General features: G+C 41.7%; 1 protein-coding gene across 1 annotated transcript; it reads right to left on the reverse strand.

The window, feature by feature from the left end:
- Positions 1 to 5939: 5939 nt before the first annotated feature.
- On the reverse strand, positions 5940 to 14874 carry EIF1AX (eukaryotic translation initiation factor 1A X-linked). The gene is made up of 7 exons (XM_056490445.1): positions 14694 to 14874; positions 13738 to 13821; positions 12036 to 12139; positions 10640 to 10690; positions 9103 to 9184; positions 8909 to 9000; positions 5940 to 7293 (listed from the first exon to the last, which is right to left on the reverse strand). The coding sequence occupies exons 1-7, from the start codon at positions 14707 to 14709 to the stop codon at positions 7288 to 7290; spliced, it is 435 nt and encodes a 144-aa protein (XP_056346420.1). The 5' UTR covers positions 14710 to 14874; the 3' UTR covers positions 5940 to 7287.
- Positions 14875 to 15995: the final 1121 nt, after the last annotated feature.

Raw genomic sequence — 15995 nt, forward strand, 5'->3', positions numbered from 1 at the left:
ACATCTGGATTTGCTCAGCCTGGAGAAAATAATGATGAGGGGAAATCGTACTCTTTTCTGCAACTACGTAATTGAGATGGAGGGGAAGAGAGCCAGACTCTTCTTGGCTGCACATCTTGGGTGAACAAGAGGCAACTAAGAGCACAGGACATTCCAATGACATGCAAAGAAGTTATTTGCTTTCAAACTCTGGAACAGATTTCCCAGAAAGGCTGTGGAACCTCCAACCTTGAAAATACTAAAAAGGCAACAGAACAAAGCCATGGGCAACCTGCTCTAAATTGACCTGCTTTGCACAAAACATTGGACTTGCAATCCCCAGGGGTCCCTTCCAGCCTATGCAATTCTGTGAGTCAAACAGCTGCTTGAAGCCAGGGTTTCCTCAAAGCCTGCAGAGGCTACACCAGCTCTCAGCAGTATCTGCACCTCCACTGCTCTTCTCTGTGCATTCTCCCTTCAGCTTGGCTGGCACTAACACAAATGGAACAGTGAAGTGACCCAGATTAAAAAGAGGTTCGCAACAAAAACCACTCTATACCAAAAAACATAAAACTAACTTCAGTATCATTAAAGGACTAATTTCACAGAAGAATTAGAGTGGTGAAATCTGTTGCAAAGATTCACAGTCTACTGCTAATTCAGCTTAGGCCAAGAAAGAAGAAGGTTTCTGCAGATTCTGATTTCTTCTTATTGAATAGTAAATAGTACAATATAATAATATCTGCTGAAGAAATCATATAGATATAGTACTTCAGCTGTGCAAACTAGGTGCATTCGTTATTGTTACGGTGAAAAATATTAAAAAATATGTAAACAGGCAGGAGCTCCTAATCTGAATTTGATTGATAGATCTCCACTGGATCTCATTTTCTCCTCACATGCTGTGCTCTTCAGTTTGTTCTGAGGATCGCTGGTAACTCCCAAATTACCTTGAAAGTTTAAGTTTCTCAGAGTTCTTGTTTGAGGAATGCTCAGTGGTTTACAACTTACCCTCTTTAGGCATGCACACATCAAAACAAATCCACAAAACCTGTTCAAGAGTAAATAATATTTTGAAAACCATTAATAAGGAAGGCTTAGGTAATGAAGGAAACTGTTATATGTCATACTCTCCTTCCTTCCCTGTTATTTTTGTAATTGATTTAGATGTCAATCTACACAAGTAATCAGGAACACTCATGCAGTCTTCTCAATATAAAGTAATTGGCTATTTGGCACTCAAGCTGTTTCCTCTAAATGCCTCCCCATGTCCTAGACCAGAGACAGATCTCCAGTGTTTTTTGATTCTCCAAGATCTGCTTATGTAATTACTGACAGGTTAACTTAAACTGCCTGTAAACACACACAATCAGCTACTGGCTATATTATGTTCTCTTTGTAACCATGCATTATTTTCTGTACTATCCTACACTAAATATTGCAGTTAACCTAGACTTTTGTAATCCTAAACAGCAGCTTTACATCAGTTTAGTTTAAAACCTCTAATGAAGCCTGAGACCCCTTCTTCTACATTTGTGGACAAAACATACACCTGGCAATATGATAGCATCAATTCAAACTGGGGGGAGAAGGGGTAGACATGGGACTTGTTGAGGACTAAAGCATACGTTAAAAAAAAGCACAAGCTAATACTGGCTTTTTCCACTTTTCAGCAACTGTTTCACTAGTTGGCACTAGGATAACAATACACCTCTAACAGTATTTGTTCCACTTACAGGTGGCACACTCACACTTTTAATGAAACAGGCTGTTGCACATTTCCAACACCTTTGTGAAATTGGTGCCCTGTTTTGGGAAGAGGTTTCTGCTCACTTGCCCATACTCTTGTTAACAGCAGCAATCCAGACACATGACTAGGCTGGAAGTTGTATAAGCTGCTGTTAAGGGGATGCAGCTGACAACCACAGTGAGATACAGGTGTCTATTCCTTCTGACCCAGTCACTCAAAAGGAATTACAGTGAGGCTGGACACCAATGGGTCTTAGGACATTGTTTAAGATGCTTTCAAGTAGCAGAGCTGCCAGAATCAGATCTGAAGATCCATCTCTGTATATTCCAATCCACAGTTACTTAGCACTGGCTCCTTCTGCCATTTTCAGCAAAGGTTATGATCTAGCTGCATATTGTCATTGCATATTGTTCAAGACAAAAAGGTCCCTGTGTCAGAGCTGCTGCAAGACTCTCTCTTGTCAGCCACCTGCTGCAACAGCTCATTATTAACATCCCAATGTACTCCAGAGCAACCTGCCAAGGCATGCTGGAACAGTCACTGTCCAGTGGGTAAAAAGGCAGCAAGGTCTTTACACCTTTTCAAGGGCTTGGGCTTTTTGACAGAACTTCAAGACTACAGCTTAATCACTGTAAATTCTCTGTACATCTTCATGATCAGGGCAGATCTTTCTACTGGGTCAGGCAGAAAAAGACTAAAATTCTTCTCAGAAACCTCGTTAATGCTCCTTTCTCCACCTTTCACCACTGTCTCCTACAGTTAGTTTCAAAGTCTTGTAAGTCAGAAGCTGTTTCCTCAAGCCCTGTGCAGCACTTGGCTTTCCTCTCCAAGCACAGAGGCTAAACACAGTCCCCACAGTGTCCTGTCACTGCCTTGAGGACTGGCACAAGGCTGAATCCTCCCTGACAGCCAGCATGACTGATAGTGGAACATATATAAACTACACAGTTCTGGGTGTCCCACGGGGATCCTTCAGTACTTCTGCTGCTCTTTGCTGTATTTACTCCAGCTGGCAACAGCAGTATCCACTGTGTGTGTTAGGTGCCAAAGGTGCACCTAAGCCCATACTAACATCTTCCAATCAGCTGCTTCTTCAGGAAGAAGGTGACCTACTTTGAAAAACCTAAAAAAAAATCTCAATTATTTCCATTGCTGGCAATACTTATCACAGACATGAGCACCTCAGAGTCCCTGAAAGCCAGGACTAGAAACTTCCTACTGAGATGCTGAGGCACCCTGCTTGCTCCTGGTTGGTTTTTTGTTTGTCTGCTCCCTCCAGAGGCCAAGCACACAAAGGCATTTAGCTGATCATCTTTTTCAACTGGGAATAAAATTCATTAATTTAACCATAATGAAGAGTAGGGCTGATTAAGGAATACAGGTGCTGGTGACAGAACAGACTCCTACACCATCACAGCCAAGATACACAATGACAAGCCACCCACTTTTGCAAGTGTAAAAATGAGTGCCTACAAAACTGAGAGGGTTTCGAAAGAGAATTTACTGCTAAGCAAGCGATGCAGTAAGTGGCCCCAAGTCTCTGGCAGCTTCTGCTGAAGCTTTCCTTCCTTGAGCTGGCAGCCTGGATATAAATAAAACTGCTGTGCAAGTGTCCTCTCTACAAACACTGAAAAAACATGAAGAGCACCTCATACACCAGACAAGTCTCATCTGTGCATTTTTTGAAAGTATTTTTTGTCCCACTAACTAGCTGCAATTACTAAATGAAGGTAACTCAGTTTTCACCTTGCCTCTTTATTTGGTTGTGATTGCATTTTATAATCACAGTGTTGAGCTCTGGCATTCAATCTGACAGGCAAGATAGCACAAGCTATAACCTGAATTAATCAATGGCAACTCTGACTCTTGCTTGCTGTGATTAACAATAGTGAAGCCAAGGCCTCCTCCCTGACTTCTTCTCTCTCCTTCTCCAAAAGGAAGGGCAATCATAGCCTGAGAAGTAAGTTCTGAAGACTCTTTTTCCAAGGAAATGAGAAAGCACTGCCAACACGTACTTGCAGAAAAACCACCCATGGGCCCCAAGTTTAAAGGAACAAATGCAATAAAATTTTTTCAGATAATACTTCCCTCTTCCTACACAACTTGCAAAAAGCCACACCTAATTTTAAGTCTTCTATGAAGCAGTTAACCTGCCTATAGGATAGCAATGTCCACAGATGAAAAGCTAGGTTTGGGTCCTCCAGAAAACCATAGCATAACTCAAGTCCTCTGATAATCATATTCAGCAAATAATTACAGATTAGACTGGAGCTTGCTTAACTGCAGGAACAGCTGACATCCCAATTCACCTGAGAGCAGCACTTACCTTATGGCCAGAGGGTCTCAGGGAGCAGCAGTCCCAGCATTATTTCGCACACAGAGATGCCACCAGTCCTACCAGTTTATCATGAAGAACCTGGTGGGAGTGTGGCCAGAATACCACACAGAGCAACTTCCAGCCTTGGTCATCAGCTCACTGACGTTCATGGGCATCACCCAGAGGACACAGCAAGCCCTGTGGCAGCCCAACCTCTGCAGGGTCTATCTGTACACTGACATAAGTGTGTGTGTATAATATGGTACCATATATGAGATTTATGGCATGTATCCCATATCTGTATGGCACTAGCACACAGTACTTCAGACGTGCATGCTGACACATGCAGAGCACAGCCATGACACAATCTATTAGCAGTATATAACAAATAAATGGCACAGAGCTCAGCAGTCATGGGTTACCAGCTCCTCCTCTTGAGAAAGGAACAAGAGGTTGTTTCTCATACACTTTTATTCAGCTGCTGTGTCTGGACCATATCTAAGGATTAGGGAGGAAAAACATTAGGGCTGTCCAAGCAAATGCACGTTGCCCCTATTGTAAGGTGAAGAGACAAGATTTAGAACAATGGACAAAAATAATTTTTCAAAATGCTAATCACAGAAAAAACCTTGAAGTGGGAAACAGAGAACACAAAGTTTGTATTTTAGCTGTGAGAGATTAATTTTTTTTATCCCTGCTTTCAATTTTGCACTCTAAGGAAACAGCCAGCAGCAATTCTCACAGTTACACAAGAATAATTAAAAATTTATCTAGGAAATACTTTTGCAGATGGAGCATCTTTCATAGCTTTAGAGTCAGCAAACTTGCAATGCTCTAGCTGGCAGCTGCTGTTCTACCACTGTTATCTGAAGGAGACATGGGAAAGACAGCTTTTTGTGCAAGCTGTTTTTCCAGTCCCAAAGGAAAGAGGCAAGAGGGATGATATCAAGCTGTCTAGATTGGACTGCGAAGGGAGCTTTAGCAGAGGACAGAGAAACAAGGTGGTACTCAAGAAGGCAATACAGTCCTGCTTATGAGTAGAAAACTAAGGGTGTTAAGCTGGTGTACTAATAAGAAATTAAGTAAGAATTAATTAATTAAGAAAGAAATTTCCTTAAAATCTGCTGTTTAGGTTGAGCCAGATATGAAGCTGGAAGCCAGACATGAAGACTGGAAGGAACCTCAGGGCAAACCACCACAGATTCTGACAGAAAGTTTCATCTTTGACCCACAGCTGAAGTCTGTTATACTGAGAACTGTAGGCTCCCTACAGCAGCAGTGTGTATGTGTTTCCTCCTAGCACTGACCAAGCACCTACATTTCACATATAGAATATCAGTTTTGGCAAGCACAGCTCCCATAATATCTGAATCTTCAGTACACATTCCCTGCAATTTAATCACTAACCTTCCTGCTAGTACAACTGAAAGGACAGACATCTTCTGCACTTGGATCTCAAGAACTTTAAGAGCTTTTAACCATTTTCAGAGCTGCTTATAGCCTGCTGAATACAGTGAGGAAACTAATGAGCTTAGGAGTGGTTTATAAACCTTATTCTGAAACATTACACCATTTATGTTCCTTCACAATTGAACCTTACAGATATACAAAGACAGTAAGCTGATGCATTTAAGATCAGTTGAGCAAGAATGCTGTACTGCTAGAATATTTCACTCAATATTTACCAAGCTTTTACAACAAACAGATAAAATCCATGAAATATTTGGCAAAATTACTTAATACTAAGAAAATGTTATTCCTATATCAGGGTAGTTGATCCATAGCCAAGGAAAATAGACACTATAATGAAAGAAAAAGTAAAAGAAAAGACATTTTTACAAAAGATCTGGATGTTTAAATCTCCTTAAAAAAACATGTAAAGCAAAGAGGCACTCCACTTTTTAAAGCCATTTTGTTTTTATCTACTGGGGTAGACACTTTACATCATACCAAAAAGACTGTATAAGGAATACAAGTGTTAAGAATCAGATCTTTATGGCACAAAAGGACTTTTTCCATTAACCTGCTTTCAGAGTTGTTAAATACATTATTAAAGACAAAGACACTAAGGCTACCACAAAATAATATTTGCATGATGATGTTAGTCTTTATTCAGTTTCTCAACTGGTTCCTGCAGTCTGAAGGTGGACAAGAATCTTTCCAGTAGTCTGCTTCATTGATTTATTCTGGATGAAAAGATTCTTCCTACTTTTGACACAAACTTATTTTCTTATTTATATTGTTACTCAAAGTTCACATAAGCTTTTATGTTGCACCTTACAATGTATGGAATTTCAGATTAAAATAAAACTCTACTCTTAACATAACCTTTTATATAATGTAAAAAATATTCTACATGTTTAACATATCAAGAATGTTAAGCATTTACTTTGGGGAAAATCTACTTTATGCATTTTTCAGTACAAACCCAGCTGTGAAGGCTTTGCACTTGTCTCCCTGTTCAGTCGGGTGCCACCCAGTGTTCACCGTCTGCAGCTGCAGATCGGCCACTGTACCAGCCGCAGTTTCCAAAAAATTGCAAATTTGAGATGCTGCTCACTTTTCATCTTTACTCCTCTCCCACCACTCCCTCCACCATTGAAAATTTACATCTTTGAAATAATGAGTGTTTTTAATTATCAAAATCAGTATAAAAATAGCAGCATGCTACTAGATGCGAAAAGCAGATTGATCATGCATTGAGAGTTTAAATGCAGATTTCTGCCTTCCTCTTATATTATCAAAATCTTTTTTAAAGTTAACATCAAGGCAAGGGGTATAAGGACAGACACTGCATAGTATGATTTGATACTAATCTGAACTGGGTTATTTGCCTTTAATCAAAATCCATGATAATTACAGGGTAAACAATTTTTATTTCAAAATACAAGTTTAACTGGAATTGTAGTGATGAAAGCAGAAAAGGGGAAAATGCAGTCTTTTACAGCCCATGTCACTGTATCTCACATCCAGAGATAAAAGCTCTAATTGGTGAAGAGACAAAATATTTGTGGCATGTCATTGAACCTTTGTGATAATCCATCATTACCCATTTCTAAAGAAATATAAATACTTTAAAACAAACACTGAAAATAAATCCTTTTGATGTAACAAACTACACTCTTTACCGAGAATTTTCAGTCTTCTTAAAAGTAAGGGACTTCACCCAAAAAACAATCGAAGTATCAATGTAGAACAATCCTTGGAGGAAAAAAGTTGGAATGTAAACCTCTGTTCCAGATTAGATCTGAAAAGCAAAAACACCACACCATGTATTTCATCCAAGGGTATTTTCCATCAAGCAACTCTTTTTTATAGTTACTTGTACAGTTCAACAGGAGACTTCTGAATTAGCACAGTCCTGGTTTTGCCTCAGCTCATACCCTGTTTTTTTAACACATGAACAACTCCTCCCTGTTTTTGTCCCCACCAGCTCTGTGACAATACTAGGGTAGTGCAGGTGAGCAATTCTGTATAACCACAGTATCTACAATACAATTATACATCACTAGAATAGCCATAAATTAGCCCATGAGTCTCAAAAATGAAAATAAAACCAAATTTGAGAGTCAATTCCCTAAGTAGTGACTTTTTAATCATTCTTCTGACATAAAAAACAAAGCAAAGGCTCCACTGAGTTCCTCCTATTAATAAGGACCTTGGAAGCTGCACTTCATTCCAGACATATGACAGTGATCCTCAGAAAGGCTACTCACATCTTTTCTTTACATCTTTTACTTTCTTAAAGCATGATATTAATATTTTATTGAAGAGCTGACAAAAGCTTAAAAACAATCATAGCTGCTCACTTAACCCCACACACAGATCCATTAGTTTGCAAATTTGTCCTACAGCTACTTATCTCTTTGATGTCTTACAAAAGCCTCATTATTAAAAGCATGCAGTACTAGTTTTTCTGGCTCCAATGAGCTAAATCTTCAGTAAGCTGGACCCTGACAGCCCAAAGTGAAATTTTCAAAAGTCTGAAGAAAATTTCCTCAGCATTTTGATATTTTAAAAATACTTGATCTAATGAATTATATATTGAGAACCTCAAAAAAGTCAGAATAATGTATGCATTTTAAAAGAATTAGTCATATTATCAACTCAGAGAGAGGACTAAAAGAATTAAAGCATAATAGTATTCTTAGAACAGTCTATCCAATTAAATTAACTCACTGGCTCACTAAGTTACTACTTATCCTCTCAGCCAGTTGACCCTGCACACATTCATCTCTCAGATGTAAATTAAAGTGAATCAACATAGAAAACATTGCACAGCAGATTCTACTTCTGCAATTTATTATAAAATTTGAGTTGTAACAATTTTACTACTGTAATTTCAGAGTGTGCATGATCAGTTACTACAGTTTAATGGTAAGCAGTAACACAAGTGACTGTGACAGTCAAGATTATGTTAACTTCAGAAAAACTAAAATCCAGCTTTTAGTAGTTTTTATGTAAACAAAAATGAAGAACTAAAAACTTTGTTTTTTGAAAAACAAATCTCTCAATGTTTTCTGCAGCTCTGGTGGGATAGTGAGGCTGTTAAACCCACAGAGGAATTAGGGGTGGACAAATGACTGATATTCTATTAGCCACCTTCAGACTGCCCTCCATGTGTGTTTCAGCAGCATGACACTGAGTGTACCACGTGTTTAGGGGCCAGCTCAGGAATGACAGGACAGGAGACAGGACAGAAAGCTGGCACATGCCTGCACCACACTACTTCCTGAGAAGTCCCTGAGGAGCAAAGCTATCCTGAACACCCAAGTATTCTTTGCTGTAGAACTAACAACAATAGCTTACTGCCAAAGGTGACGGCTTCAAGCATATGAAAAAAATACACATTTACTACTTACATCATCAATATCTTCATCATCATCTCCAATATCATCAAACTGGATTTCATCATCATCTCCAGGACCAAATGTGTCTGTTTCGTTGATTTTAGCTATGAAGGAATTTAGAGAAGTTAAAGGAGTGCATTCACACTGTGCCAAGACAGACTGAGTATTCTTGTCCAACATGCAATTTGAAGTGGAAAGATTCTTACCATGTTCTGGAAGCTCCCCATATGCTTTCAGGCTTCTGGCTTCATCTGCATTGTATTTTAGAATAACATCAGCCTTGTTATCCTAAATAAGAATTTATTAGAATGCATTAGTCATCTATGAAGGAAAAAACAAAACTATTAACCTCAGTAGACTGCATTATTTACAACACCTATATTATTTACAGTGGATTAACACCTATAATAGTTATAGAAGAACATCTTGTTCTTCCTTCCCCTCCAGTTCCTTTAAATGTGAAGTAAACACATTGGAGTATTTTCATTTCTGCTGAGTGATAACTTCATTATCTCCAATTACAACTAATTTACAGATTCATAGAATGGTTTGGATTGGAAGTGACCTTAAAGATCATCTACTTCCAACCCCCTGCCATAGGCAGGGATACCTTCCACTAGACCAGAGCTCTCAATCTGGCATAGAACACTGCCAGGGATGGGGCATCCACAACTTCCCTGGGCAACAAGACAGAAAAGAATTTGAGACAAATGAGACATGTTGAGAATTCGACAACTTGACAAGTTCAGTTTCATGCCTTTGAAATTAACCTTTCTTCAGACAATACAGAGTGAGGTGTTTGATGGTCAATCAGGAATCACAGAATCACTGCTCTGAAAGAGACCTTTAAGACCATCAAGGCCAACCCACGCCCTAACACCTCAACTAGACCATGGCACTGAGTGCCACACCCAATCTTTTTTTAAACACATCAGGGATGGTGACTCCACCACATTCCTGGGCAGAAAAGTCAAGTTCAGTACTTTATCATTCTTCCTGTAAAAAACTTTTTCCTAATATCCAACCTACGTTTCCCTTGGAGAAGTCAAAACTGAAAACCTAGCTTTAAGTACTTTAACATATACAGTAAATGACAGTATCTGAAATGTTTTATAAACCTAATGCACATTTCAGAAGCAGAATCTATCTTCAACAACTGATGACAACACTAACATTCATGAAAGGCATTCACCTAATGAAAACTTGACAACTGTTTTCCCATTACTGTTTATATTACATAAAGTTATGCCACTCAATTTTTTGTAAGTAATTTTTAAGTACAAACAAATTACTGATTAATATGCCTCTCAAAGTAAAAGCCTAAACATCAAGTATCCAAAATTCTGATGACCAAAAATTCTAATTATCACAATAAAATGTTTGGTACATTTTATTTATTATTTTTTTATTTTATTTATTATTTTTTACTCAATCTCCCTTTCGACTATAGGATGCAAGCACCAAACAGCTGCATCTGGAAAAAAAAGGTCAAGCTTGATGACAATAAGCACCTTCACTCACAAAGTCTCAGGGTGCAATTTAGAAGAACAAGTCAAACCAGAATTTGTCTACTCATTACAATCTTCCTGTAGTAGAAAGAAACTAAAAAATCATGATTTAGCACAACTAAATACAAACACAAAGTTAGACAGGAATTTCTTCACAATATCTGGTGTAATTTAACAGTAAATAAAGCTACTTGTAAGATACTCCTTAGAGTGGCATATTATGCTGAATTTTTACCTGGTAGTCTCTTAAGCCAATCAATATAATATCAGATGTATTTATCCAGACCTGAAGGAGAAAACATGTGTTACAGAAATTCAACTTGTGATATACAGAACTGAACAGCATATTTATATTTACAGAGACATAAAACATTTCACTACAGCCACCATCTTCATCTTCTAACCGTATGCCAGAAATATCCAATTTAATCTTTTAACAGCAAATCCAAGTACATAAAGACTCATGGTTACATTATTTTTACATGTTATGGAGCTATTACAGGGTAATCAAATTTCTTTGAAGAGCTTCTAGCCAACAAGGTGGTTATTAAGCCATAACATCTGAGAAAACAGAAAGAATGCATCAAGGCACTAGTCATGAACTGAGCTCCTCAAGGGTAAAAATTAAAGAAAAACCTGATGAAGGGGGTGATGGACAAGTACAGTGAAGAGCACAAGAAAATGAATGGAGTTATTTCTATAAACTATATTAACCAGAAATCTGCAGAGCAGAATATGCTTTTAAATGCAGAGGGTCGTTCTATGTGGGTTCTATGCCACATTCACTTGGTGTTTTTTGGAGATTGAACTCATTTCAGTTGGAATTTCCTTTCTTTTAAACATAAGGAATATATAAATGGTGCTTTTTGCAGCAATAAATTAATTCTGCAGCATTTAGTGTTTATTTATGCACATTCTCCACTACCTTCAACAGTTTCTTGCAAGCAGCTATAGCACTGGTTACACTGATCCCAAGACATGTGCATTCACTGCTATACAAAAAATTGAACAATCCAGAATGAAGACTGTTTTGAATGAATGTCTGTTTTCATAGGAAACAGACTGAGAGACCTCCTCCTTACCACACACCAGCAGAGGACAGGTAGATGTAACACCTGACAAGGGCCAGAGGGGACACCATCTGAAGATGGCAAAGTTAAGAATGCAAACACTCACACCTGACATCCATGAAGGTAAAAATCTTTGCAGATTAGCTTTCAACAGAAATATTTTGGGAACTGATGAAGTGGACAACGAAACAATGGCACTGGAAGTGTATTTTCTAAATAGTCACCAAGTTCCCCATCTGCAATTAGGGAGAATTTTATTATTTTATATACATATAATTTTCTAGAATATGAAAAGCTTGTATTTCATAAGCAGCTGGAAAAACCTTCTCCTGAAATGAACACATTGAAAGGCAGCCTGTGAGCTTCACCCAAGAGCCAAAGGCTGCCTATTCTTGTGCCAGCAATGGAAACAGAACAGACTAGTTTACTATCAAAAAAGGTAGTTTAAAGCATTTAGTGAAGTAGAAATATTAATTTTTGTAATAAGCTACATATGTAAATGTTTACAATTACATATCATGCATAGCATCACCGTTTCCTATTGCAATGCTTCAGAATTACCTTTTTTCTTAGCTTCCCTCTAATATGACATAACCTCTTCACACCATCAAAACATAATGCCTCCAGTCTTCCGTTGCCTAACATCTTGATCACCTGGGCATATTCTGAAAGAGATGGCAACATACAGAAACACAGAATCGTTTAGGCTGGAAAAGCTCTTTAGAATCAACAAGTACAACCATTACCCCAGCACAGCTAAATCCACCGCTAAGCCGTGTCACAAAGTGCCACCAGAGCAAAACTTCTAAACAAATCCAACTTCAAAACACACCCAGTAACTTTTCCACTGTAACCCAAATTCGCTGTAACATTTTATCAAACATGAACTGCTGAGAGGAGCTTCAAGCACCCACAGAGACTGCTGAATGTATCACAGTTTTGTATCACTGTTGATGTTAACATTTTCAAATACTGCTCCTTCTTGGTTGCATCCACCCTTTTGCTCCCCCTGAAATGCTTACTATAGAAAATCTCAGAGCTATTGAGTCACACTCAGACTCTGAAAGTTCATGACAACATCACAGCACCTGTCCTAAAGGACATCATCTCAGTGCTGTCACAGAGGCAGGAGAAAGCTGCACACCCTGTATAACCACCCACTGAGACTGAGAATCCCTCTCGCAGAGGCTCTGTGGACAACACCCCAGTGTCCTTGAAAGGACATAACCTGGTGTTATCAGACACTGCCTGGAAGGCAACCAGCAGGCTTCAGCTGAGGTCTATGAAGCACCTCTGCAACACCTACCCTCAATCTCTTCACCTTGTATTTCATCTTCTCCCTCACCACGCTGCAAAAATCCCATACTGGAAAACTTCACACAAGTTACATAGTTCAACGAACTATAAGACTGTTCATAACTAAGAACAATGTTTCATTAAATAGATTTTGCTTGGGAAATGTAAAGGCTCTTAAGTTTCAGATGCACATAAAAATAAACTCCTTTTCTGCTTACAACCAACACAAAATACCAGAAATTTGTACAGTGGCACTTCTACAGTGATTTAAATCCATACCTTTCCCATATTTCCAACAAACCAACTGATTCATTGGTTATTAGGAAAGCACTCACATTATGTGAGCAACCACCAGCGTGTGACACACAAGACAGGGCGAGCTGAAAGGGAGGTGAGCTCACTGTCACCAAAGGCAGGGCAGGTGGGAATCCCAGTCATTCCCTGGCTGAACTCTCTTGTGCCTTACATTCCACCTGTTTTAATAACTGCTAGACTTCCAGCCCAGGAGCCAACTGAACCAAACCAAATCAGGGGACAGAACAGTGAGATGACCTGCTCTGCCACATCAGTGACTTTGGGGAGCCCAGCAAAGGATCCAAGAGATGCTAGAGTCCATACAAAAACACCAAGTTGGACTGTGCATCCCAGGGACAATTACTGGCAAAACTGAACCACATCTGCTAACCCAGCTGCTCACAGACTCTCACACAAAGCTATCAAGAGGTTTCTAGAGAATGTTTGCTCACTCTTTTACACAGAGCACTGCATTAAGGTCAAGAAGAGGGGAAACTTCATTCTTAAGTGGTGAAGCTATTGAAAACTTCCCTTCTCCTACTGTCTTTCTCTTACACTCAGCGTGTCATTTGGAATTCAAATACAAACCCAATAAGAATACTTCTCTCTATTCTCCCAGTTATAGTATGTCACTGAAAAATATGACATTGCCATACTATAGTTAAAAACTCACCTTGCCCATCTTCTTTGAACACCAGTTCTCTTTTTTCTGATTCATTCTCGTTCTTACCTCGTCGCCTGTTTTTACCTCCTTTGCCTAAATTAAAAGTGGGAGAAGTAAAAAGCGTGTGTTACTGTCTCTATATACAATGAGTGAAAAAAATCAGATTTATGGAGACTTTTATGCTTGCACTCTATATGGCTATTTTAAGTATCTTACCCAGATCTAGATTTTTTGCTTACTTTTAAGTCTAAATTTTCAGCTGAGTAGTAACAAAGTAATTAAACATTTGAATCTCCAGTGTTTAAGATGTCCTGGTTGCTCTGGAGTGACAGCAGCCTTCAAAAAAGATTTTCACAAGATGGCCATTTTCAGTTTCTGTGATCCCTACTACCAAATGTCTCAGAAAAAACGGTGGGATAGCCTGATGCACGTAATAATCAAGAGTAGATGAATAACTTCTGTTACTGTGGTGCTGAAATCCCTGAAATACTCAAGAGGAAGCTTACGCTCCAAGTGAAGCTGCTCTTTTTAAAAGGCACACACGTGGCAACACGATTAGATGCTCTTCAAGAAGAGCATAAGAGCAGCTCATACTTGCCCCGCTGTTATAATCTGCTGCTCCCTTCCCTCACGGTTTCTGCGTTTCCTCTCCGGGGTAAGAAGGAAGGGGAGCGGCAGCAGCGCTGCCCGCCCGGGCGCGGAGGGCCCGGCGCCTCCTGGGCAGGGCCGCTGCTGACAGGCGAGCGGCGGGCAGGGCCTCCCGGGCCGGCCGGGCCGCAGCGGCCTCGCGGGGCGGCCGCAGGCGGAACGGGCCCGGCTCCGCCGGCTGCGGCAGGGCCGCTCCGCCCGCGGCTCCGGCTCCGGCTCCGGCGGCGCCCACGTGAGGGGCCCCGGGCCTGCCCTGCGCCACCGCACCCGGCTCCGGCCGCGCCGCCGCGGGCCCGGCCAAGGGAAGGGCGACTCACCTTTATTCTTAGGCATGGCGCCGAACGCTCCGCCGCGGAGGGGCTGCGGGAGGGGCGGCGGGAGGGGCTGCGGGCGGGGGCGGCGGTTCGGGCTCAGCGGCGGCTCCGGGCGGGACCAGCGGCGGGGCCGGGGCTGCGCGGGCTCGTGCGCTGCGCTCCGGCCGCTGCGCCGACCCGAAACAGCGCCCCCGCGCGGCCCGGCGGACTGAGCGCGCAGGACCCGCCCACGGCCCGGGAACGGGAACGGCCCCGCCCCGGGAACGGGAACGGCCACGGGAACGGCCTCGGGAGCGGGAGTGGCCTCGCTTGGCCCGGCCTCGGGAACGGGAACAGCCCCGCCTGGCCCGGCCTCGGGAACGGGAACGGCCTCGGGAGCGGCAATGGCCTCGCCTGGCACGGCCTCGGGAACGGGAACAGCCCCGCCTGGCCCGGCCTCGGGAACGGGAACGGCCTCGGGAGCGGCAATGGCCTCGCCTGGCCCGGCCTCGGGAACGGGAACGGCCTCGGGAGCGGCAATGGCCTCGCCTGGCACGGCCTCGGGAACGGGAACGGCCCCGCCAGGCGCTTTGGGTGCAGTTCGTGGATAAGGAGGAGCAGGAGCGGGCAGCGCGCAGCCAGCCCGCCCCGGGACCCCGCGCAGCGCTCCGGGCACGGTGTTAGTGATAACCCCTTCCAGTACCTGCAGGACCCGCCAGGAAAGGGGCGAGACTTTTTACAGGAGCTCGTAGTGACGGAACCAGGAGCAATGGGATCAAATTGAAAGAGTAGGGTTAGATGAGACATTAGGAAGAAATCCTTTACTGTGCGGGTGGTGAGGCGCTGGCACAGGCTGCCCCGTCTCCGGGGGTGTTCAAGGCAAGGCTGGGTGCGGCTCCGAACAACCTGCTCTCGTGGGAGGTGTCCCTGCCCACGGGATGATTTCATGCTCCATTCCAACCCAAACGATTCTGTGATTCTGTAAATCAGAGGGTATGAAGGTGACGAAGGCTGACAGCAGGAGCTGTGGTATACCAGCCCCCGTTTCTGCCTTTGCAGAATTTCTGGAGGCTTACAAATTATCCAGTTTACTTGTAAATAGATTTAAAAATGTTTTTAGACAGGCAGGATAAAGCCTTGCATGCACAAAGGGCCACAGCTATGCCCACGTTTGATCTCAGGTGTGAATTCCACTGAGGAAATCACAGTACCCTTGCCCTGTATCCATTATCAAACCTCTCCATGTTCTGATGCCTTACTTTTGATACACTTTGCTGGTGACATTCCTCACTAATTACTCACAAATCACAATTAGTGCAATTTTTT

This window comes from Oenanthe melanoleuca, chromosome 1, assembly GCF_029582105.1.
Source record: "Oenanthe melanoleuca isolate GR-GAL-2019-014 chromosome 1, OMel1.0, whole genome shotgun sequence".
Taxonomy (NCBI): Eukaryota; Metazoa; Chordata; class Aves; order Passeriformes; family Muscicapidae; genus Oenanthe; species Oenanthe melanoleuca.

Bases quoted from the DNA above. Each gene is read 5' to 3' on its own strand.
- EIF1AX (XM_056490445.1), bottom strand. The intron at 10,691-12,035 runs GTAATTCTGAAG...TTTCTCCTTCAG, and splicing joins GAGGGAAGCTAAGAAAAAAG to GTCTGGATAAATACATCTGA. The intron at 9,001-9,102 runs GTAAGAATCTTT...ATTCCTTCATAG, and splicing joins TGGGGAGCTTCCAGAACATG to CTAAAATCAACGAAACAGAC.